At 35.8% G+C, this 9,231-nt stretch overlaps 1 protein-coding gene across 1 annotated transcript; it reads right to left on the bottom strand.

Annotated features, from left to right (window-relative positions):
* Positions 1 to 954: 954 nt before the first annotated feature.
* Positions 955 to 4,050, bottom strand: LOC126628345 (protein SEMI-ROLLED LEAF 2-like). The gene is made up of 4 exons (XM_050297998.1): positions 3,548 to 4,050; positions 2,988 to 3,062; positions 2,266 to 2,379; positions 955 to 987 (listed from the first exon to the last, which is right to left on the bottom strand). Exons 1-3 carry the CDS (start codon positions 3,680 to 3,682, stop codon positions 2,275 to 2,277), a joined length of 315 nt encoding a protein of 104 aa, XP_050153955.1. The 5' UTR covers positions 3,683 to 4,050; the 3' UTR covers positions 955 to 987; positions 2,266 to 2,274.
* Between the last annotated feature and the right edge of the window lie 5,181 nt (positions 4,051 to 9,231).

Below are 9,231 nucleotides of genomic sequence, written 5' to 3'. Positions count from 1 at the left end.
TCGTAAGTTGTGAATTCAATTCGTTTAACTGCTTGATTGATAACTTATTCGTGTATGTTTGTTAAGAGTGCACGCTTAGTTTTCATGCATGAATATGATGCTAGAATATAAGGGAGTTTCACCTAATAGTTACAAACTTATATTCACATGTAGTGGAGGTCGCTTATAAACGATCGCGTTAAATGAATTCTTGGCATAAGTTTCATGCTCATCATAGTAACGAGTGCCTCGTCAATACTTATAGTTCTCATGTTGCTTAATGATCTTTGATTGTATTTTTATTGTGCTTTTCACGTAAAGGACTTTTGAAGAATGTGTTGAGTTGTTGTATGCGTTTTCCCATCCAATTCAATAACTTAAGGAGAACTTGAAGGTTAATTTAAGCGGACCTAATTAACCTGGGGTGTTGAGTTTCATGATTTATCGAAAGAACAACTGAAAATTGGTTTATATGTAAGTGAATCATGTGTGGAGAAGAACCCTCTAGTTAGTCTATCACCCATCAATTTACTTAATTTTGCTTAAAAATCTGTTTGCATTGTTCTTGTTTTGTTTTATTTATTTTCGTCCAAAATCAACCCCATCTTATTTCTTTGAGTCATATTAACTAGAACTTGTCTTAGAATATGTTTTTAAGTGTTTTAGGTCATTAGAAAACCAAAATTCGTCCAAATTGTGTTAGAGTCCCAAAACTGCCCAGAAAGTGGCAGTTTTGAGTGTTTGTTTGCTGTTTTGAGTCTTTTGGTTTGTTTTAGTGTTTTAGAGTTTAGTTTTGCATTCTTTGAGTCTAGTTTAGTGTTTTAAACTTTGTTTTACATATTTGAGTCAGTTTAGAGTGTTTAGCAATCCCTCCTAATCCCCGGTTTAAGAACGATCCCTACTTATCCATACTATAATTGTCAACAAGAGGGTTTAATTTGTGTGTTTAGTTATTTTACGCATCAAAATTTGATGACAATGCCAAGCACGCTACTTGCAAATAATGGCCTGCCATATATAAACAGATCACAACTTGGACATGAAAATCAATAATATCTGCACAACTATGCATGAGCTAAATAACAACTGCAGAGGATAGTCTTGCAATTTCTTTTCAACAAGTCATTCAATATCTTAATGGACAAGCATTCAAGAAAACTTTTACCAGAAAAATAGATGAAAAAACTACGAGATACAAAACGGTCTACAATTAGACCCAAGAAATTTACTTCAAATAGGTGGCATGATGAGTCTGACAACACAATGAGTTAACAGATACATATTGCTGTTTACAATTCTATAAAGAAAATCTAAAGAATCTCATTGATATATGCCTCCTTCCATCTTATATGGAATCACTTCTTTGATATTATTCTTAGATAATTCTAACCAATTATGATAGTGTCTGAATTTGTCTGTATTCGTGTTAGACTCGTGCTCTCTTAGCAGGAAATAAAATATGTACACCTATATGCCAAGATATGACTGTATGTATCTATGATCTATGCCATATGAGAAAACTAATGGGATGAATCTCAGATTTCGGCATCAGCGAATACTTAATCAATAAATAAACAAATAAAGGTCAGTTTGGATTCCATAGCTCGGTGAAAATTTGCAGTCAATTGACTCAATTCACCTCATGTCAAATCTAAGTCGACCTATAAAAAGTATTGTTTGTGCTCTCAACAAACTTTGTACATTAACCATTCTACGCCTTGTATCAAAGTAGATAAAACTTAGGCTTGCCACATCTACTCAACCTATCAAAAGTATTGTTTGTGTTGTAAACATAAAGTCCTACATTGGACATTCTGCACCTTGCACTCTATAATCAAGGGCCTCTCCACTTATTGTCACATAATTTTATTCTGGATGTTCTAACTGTAACATGATGCCAGAGCAGGATATTCAGACATCGGTTTGGCCTGATTTGGCCACAGATGCTCCATGTCGTCCAACATATTTACTCCGCATTTTTGGCAAAGTCAGCACATATAAGAAGATGAGTTGAGAAAGTAAAAATCTACCGATGCTCGTTCACAATTTGGACACAATACATGTAAAACCCAAGCTTCAAAAATTAGTGCCTTCGTTTTCTAATGTGGATTGAATTGTTTTAAGTTCTAAAGTTTGCTCAAGTAACTGTGGATGGTGCATTTGTCCTTAGTAAAAATCCACCAATGCTCAAGTGTTTCTCAAAATGTTTCGGAATCTGAAGACAGGATCATACTAGGCAACAACATTTATAATGCATTCATATGTACTATGAACTAAAGAACTCACATTTGCTCCTTACAAGAGACCAACAGCTTCCGGTAGATACACATGACAACTTTCACAGAGTGAAAATTCAGTCCTCAAATCCTTGTAACACCGTTGCTCCAGAGTAGTTGTGATCTGAATTATAAATTTTGAAATTATATCAACGTGACAAAAGAATACACAAATGAAAAGTAAAATAAAATCTATATAACCTGAAAGGTCAAGAAAATGAATAGACATTATTTATTAACAGATAAACAATCAATGATAGACCAGACGAAAATTAAAAGATAAGGAACCATTTAAACATAATTAATCCCATCTGTTTAGCACATTTCAAAGTTAAATGTTATTACTTTCCATAATTAAGTTCGTACACACATTTAACTATCATTCTTCATCATCTTAGCCAAAACATAAGTGGTATTGTGTTTCAATTAATCTCAGATTTTGGCACTACACTTATGCCTCTTACAAATTGACCTAGCCCCGGTTACTTTATCCAGTTCAGTTTGGTGTAGTACTTAATAATAACCGCCCTTATAAACAACGGTCCCTCCTCCTGGAGAGGTCCTCCAAACCAAAAGAAAACTTCCACATCAATGGTACTGTGACTAAATTCCACAAATCAACTTAAATCAGCAGCTGCATATGCGTGGATACACCAATTTCGACATTACATGATCGCTTAAGTTCATGTCAGCAAGGTGAACCATATTTTATACAATGAGCAGAGGTAGCACCTTTGGAATACGAAGAGGAGTTTTTGAAGCATATTCACATAGTTTACTGATCTTGCGCTCATTTGGTTCTTCATCCTGCCAGAATAGGAAAGAATGTTCCGATAACACAACTGAAGGAACAAACATAAAATAAAAACTTTGCATACAAACCAATTGTGCTCAAAACCGAATACAAAATTGTGAGGAATTCATTTTAAATGAGGAACAAAAAGGGAAATGTAAACACCAAATTGTGAACCATTTTTGGATAACACTCTGGTAACACGATAAGAACCGTAAATTTAACAATGTAACTTATAGAAGGCTTCATCATATTATCTTAGTCATTATACAGTGAATAATAAAGAGAAATTTGCTCGTTTCTTGCGACACAAGTTACCAATTTTTCACAAGATCCTCAAAACCCAATAACCAAAACGCCCCACATTGGTTCATTGTACAATTTACATAGTTCCTTTTCTTTCTTTTTTTTTCACTTTGCACCATAAAGTTAATATTCAATTAGACATTAATTAAAACAACCCCAACAATAATAATAATGTAAATAAAAGAGATCACACCGGAGAGCGAGGAAATATCTCGGCGAGCATCTGCTTGTACCGTTTGACGGGATGCCGTGATCTCGCACGCAATGCCGGACAGAAGAAACACAGACTTTCACAAACAGGGAACACTTGCCTTGAAATCACACCCATATTTTTTTCCTTCAGCCACACTTCTCAAATCTCTCAAATCATATACAACAACATATACGTACAATGTATGTGTATACGTTGTGCAAAAAAATTCAATTCCGATGGGATAGGAATTCGTGTGTTTTTTTTTCCCCTTTTTTTTGTTTTTGGTCTGAAAGGAATGGTAATCGGAATTGTGGAATGGGGAAGAAGGTGGTAGTGGCGGTAGTGGTTGGGGATGTTCTTCCGGGGATGGGACGGTGGAGATGGTTCGAGCGAGAAGAGGAACGGATCACCGAGGTTCACCACCGGAGGAGGAAAATGCGTTGAAAAGGAAAGGGAGTAAATAAGTAAATAAATAAATTACAGTCACTCTCTCTCTCTCTTTTGTCGTATAATAAGTTCAGTCACTCTCTCTCTCTCTTTTGTCGTATAATAAGTTTTGGAAAATTTGAAAAAATAACCAAATTTTAGACCAAATATATAGTTATAATCACTGTTTTAATTTTATGATAATTATAACTAAAATTTGACGTAAAAGTCCTAATATACCATAAATATTAGTGTTTCTCTCAACAACCAAAACACAACCTTTAAACAACCTTATAATGAGGAATTAATCTCTATCGCTTTTTTGTTTTCATTATTCTCTGCAACTTTTGAACTACTTCCTGCAACCTTCCGAATTTCTGCACAATGAAAGCATGAATCAAAAAACAAAACCATCAACATTTTTGCCGTATCATTTCTATGCCTTTGCAAGAATTAGAGATTTTGGTGGCCAAACAAAATTTGACTCCATAAGCAGGGAGGCAAGGACTACGAGTGGAGGACGATTTCCCTTCTCATCACATTGAGAGTTATGCTCGAAAAAAATGTTTTACTTCACACTGGCCCCTGGAGGATTTGCCGTGGTATATTTATTTGGTCTTAATTTATGTTTTACTCATTTTCCAGAAAGGCTACGCTTTCAAAGCTCCGATTTTCACAAAATCAATGGTACCTCACTCCCCCTTTTCCCTATATTTTAATCTTCCAATTTCTTTGATTTTTTACGTTTTCCATTGAAGCTGTTTTAATTCATGCTTTCATTCTAGTTTAAAGGTTGTAGATATCTAAAGGTATAGTTAAAGATCGTAGACATCTGAAGATAGTTTAAATCTCCATCTATATTCAAATTTGCAATATTATAAGTTGGGTTTTGGTTATTGTGAAAAACCCTAACATTAAAGATATATTAGTACTTTTATATCAACTTTTGGTTATAATTATCACAAAATTAAAATTCTGGTTATAATTCTACATAAGGTCCAAATTTTGGTTATATTTTCAAATTTCCCATAAGTTTTGGCCGTTTTATATACGAAATAGTTATTACTGCTACTGCTATTTTTGGCACACTCTCTTTCTAGGGTTTTTGTTTTACGTGTACGTAATTATTGTATTGAGTTTGAATTTCTCACTAATTTGAATTTGAATTACTTTAAAGAAAAATATCATTTTAAAGAGGGAGATCAAAAAGAAAGAATTATGATGGAAGCTTCTAGTGTAGTGTTACTTCACCTAATAGTAATAATATTGAGAAATGTTGTAATTTTGAATTATACCCCTCTGGTTATTTTTAAAGAAAAGATTATAATGGATTTGATGTTCATGGAGATCTTGAGCGGCTGGAGGCAGTTGGCAAAGAGAAGGAGGAACCCGACTTTGGAGAGGTCCGGATCCGGGTTCAGAAGATCCGAGAGGGCGATTTTCGAGACGTTGAGCTCTAGGCAGGCCTTGTGGGTGAACAAACTCGTCAAAGGGGTTATTGGGCGCCAATCGGATCGGGTTTAAGAGAACAGGATCTCGGCAGAGCAAAACGAGAAAAAAGTGAGGAGAGAAAGAAGAGAGGGAGGGGGAATTGGCGAGGGGGGACGATGGTGGCTCTCGGTGTTTGTGAAAACATAGAGCAGAGAGAGACGTGAGGGAGTTAGTCCACGTGTCTCATGGGTCTCAGCGGGTCTTGCTAGCGAGGGAGTTAGCCCACGCAGCATACTTGTCCCCTTTGGTCCATTTAATAAGTAGTGTAGTCCAATCCAATGAAAGTTAGTGAGGCTAAAAAAACGACTAATGAAATTATGAGAATACTAAGGGGACTCTCCATGAACTTTTTGGCATCTTATAATGTAACGTCAATTTATGTCTCAACATTATAAAACATAATGCAAAAAACATAAAGTGACAACGAGTCAATAAAAATCTCACTTTTGAAAAAGTCTCTTTAGCATTGCTGTGGAAATTTTAATGTGGGATTAATTACTTCATTTTTATACGAACATGTTTAGGAAGTAAAGTATACAAATGTCGGGCTATAATAGTTAGATTATTTTCAATTCTTCCCGCGTTCAAGCTAAATAAATAATTTTCTATCCTATGGAGAGAAATTGGGACCGTCTTTGTATTTGTTTTGCCGTGTGAGGTTTTTTGTGAGCCAACTTCTTCTTCTATATGGCTCTTAATTATGTATTTTATTGACGTTTTGAAGTAATGAAATTATGGTTACTCTAAAAGGAGGGTCGGGGCCACTCAGTACTACGGTCGGATGATATTTCTCTTCACTTGGAAGTGAGGGGTCTTATGTTCAAATCTCGTGGATGCCGAATTCGATACCAAATTAGACTGCCACTATGTGACTTAGCCGAACTCTCCCTCCATTTAGTATAAAAATATCGATGTACTCAAAAAGGAGGGTCGGGAGGATTGTATTTGAGGGTGGGAAGGACGGTATTGGAAGAAAGGACAAAATAATGTATACATTCTTTTATGGTAGAAAGGAGAAAGAGGTTTGGCTTGGAGCCGTGTGAAGGATGATTTTGTGAAAACATGTTCATTTGAGCAACATCAATAGCATGCAATTAACAATTAAAAGGCGGAATCATGCTTGCATGCACTCAAAAGCAAAACATTACCCATGAAATTCAAAGCCTAGTAGATTGGTGAACCAAGACTCAACTCAAATCATAGTGAGTTGAGAAATTATACCTTTGTAGATTCCTCTTTGCATAAGCAAAGGCTAATCACCCAAAGAGAGGGCATTCATTCCTTGCATCTTAGATCTATGGATTTGGATGGATGAAATGGTTCTCCAAGTTCCCAAAATTGAGAACCTCTAAGTCTCCACACCAAGGTTAGATTGGAGAAGAAATGAGTGACCTTGGAGGAGTAGGAGTGCTAGCTAATCCCTCCAAGGGTGGCCGGCCTCTTTAGAGAGAAAGGGAGAGACATGTTCTCTCCAATTTTCTCCAAAAGAAACCCTAAATGAATTTTGGCTATAAAGTCATATTTATACCTTAATTCATTGGAGTGGCAAACTTGTAAATAAGTCCAAAATCCACTCCATCTCTAAATGGCCGGCCATAGGGATTCATTAGGGTATTTGGGCCTTTGTGAATCATTATTCATTAAGTTGTCATACAACTTAAGTCAATGGACTTGACGTTCGAAGCCCATTGGGCCTTAAGGTCCAAAACTATCCCGAGGTCTTTAACGAACTTATTCGTTTGATTAATTAACATATTAATTAATCCTTGCCATAAATAATTAAACCATTTAATTATTCTTACTCATCTCCGATGTTTCTTCAATCTCTACCTTACTCGGTGTACGATCCATTAGGTTCCTTTTAGCGAGGCAGTGGGCGATTAAAACTCTTTCAAATTGATTGTGAATTGAAACTTACTTTCAATTCTCCCTTTAGTGTTTATACACGTTTAGGGCTTCCACAAACCATGAGTGACACCTAGCAGCATATCATGGTTACCCAAGCTAATCAGAAGAGGTAGAGAACCTATTCAGTTTAGGATTACAATGCAATACGGTATTTCTCTAATACAATACTCTTGACCATATTGTTTGGTTTGATAGTTTATTCATGTCTACTATCCAATGTGATTCATTTACTTATATGATTACCTTGAATGTGATTTGGAACGCCTTCCTAAATCTCATTCATACTTTGATCAAAGATTCTTAATCATATCATAGAGTATTCTCCTTCAAACAGTTTGAAGGTTAGAGATCCCTTGTTGCGCATTCACTTGCCTCCATGGCTAAGTGGCTTAACCCCAACGATGTCGTGGACACCCGCGGATGGGGTGACTTTGACATAATCAAAGATCAAGGACCTAACCACAAGACAACTATGATGCCTCAGGTCAAAGGACTACTTTGCATTATCCCAACTATGAGTTCTCATGTGACATGAGTATGAGAACTCTTCGTTGATCGTGTTCAGTGAACTCATTCTCTATTGAGCACCTACGTACTTGTCTTGGTGTCAGACACACCAATGACTCGAGACTAGTCACTCTCCCTGAGAGAAGACACAACACGTACTAATCTTAACGGACTGTCAATGCCCAATTGGCAATCCTATGATCAGGAACGTTTAGGATGAGTATATGAAAGAATGGTCTCATGAATCTAACTTCTTTAGATCGCATTCTCCCAATCACATATTCCTTGGACTTATCGTTTAAGCATATAACATTTATATGAGATGACTCAAACAATAATCTTTGCCCTTTATATTTAAACTACATTAGTTTAATATGTGAAATGTCCGTAAAGTATCATCATATGATTGGTTTTAGGGCACATTTCCAACACCGTGATGCCACCGTTGTCTGTGGGGATTCAAAAATATTATTCTTACCATTTATTTGTACCTACTTCTTAATAGAGATTGAACTCATATGCGTTGATGGATCCTACTCATGCAGATTGGGACTCCTACTTGCTTGCCTGCGCTGATTGGACAAAAAGCCTTCTCAAGGAAATTACAAGAAAGAAGAATTTTGAAACATTGTGATATATTGAAGGCTTAATCGGATAAATGATCCTCGTGATGATAAGATAATCGAAAGATAGTCCCGTGGTTAAAAAATTAGGATTTAAACCTTCGTGGTGTAGTCCGTAAGCAAATTTAGTTAAAAAATTATTTTTCTGTTAAATACATGGGTAAAAATGTACTTTAATGTGCATGGGGTAATAAGGTAATCGGAAGATAGCCCCATGGTAAAAAAAATTAGGATTTCAACCCTCATGCTGCATATTAAAGTACATTTTTACCCTTGTATTTAACGGAAAAATAATTTTTAGACTAAATTTACTAATGAATACATCACAAGACCTTAAATCCTAATATTTTTACCACGAAGGCTTTTTACCGACTACCTTACTACGAGGACATTTTATCCAATTATTCATATATTGAAATACTAACGTCTTGGAAATCGGTCACTCATGCATGCGCTGATTGAATTTTTAAATTTTGCTAATTTTTATATTTAGAAAAACTCATTTGGACTGTGTTTTGTCAGTTCTCCCTCCAATCAACACTCTTTGCGGAAAACCCTAACCCTAACCCTGACCTCTCTCTCCTCTCTTTGCCCGTCTTATGGAGATTTACAAGAAAACATGAGTTTGGATGGGAAGTTAAGTTTGCTGTGTGTGTGTATATATATTTGGTAGTACAAAGGAGCTATTATTTCATGCTGTGGACCAGACAACAAATGCCAAGATCTGGG

The sequence above is a fragment of the Malus sylvestris genome, chromosome 7, assembly GCF_916048215.2.
Source record: "Malus sylvestris chromosome 7, drMalSylv7.2, whole genome shotgun sequence".
Classification (NCBI taxonomy): domain Eukaryota; kingdom Viridiplantae; phylum Streptophyta; class Magnoliopsida; order Rosales; family Rosaceae; genus Malus; species Malus sylvestris.
The sequence above is the reverse complement of the archived record's forward strand: the minus strand, read 5'-3'. Positions and strand labels throughout refer to the sequence as shown.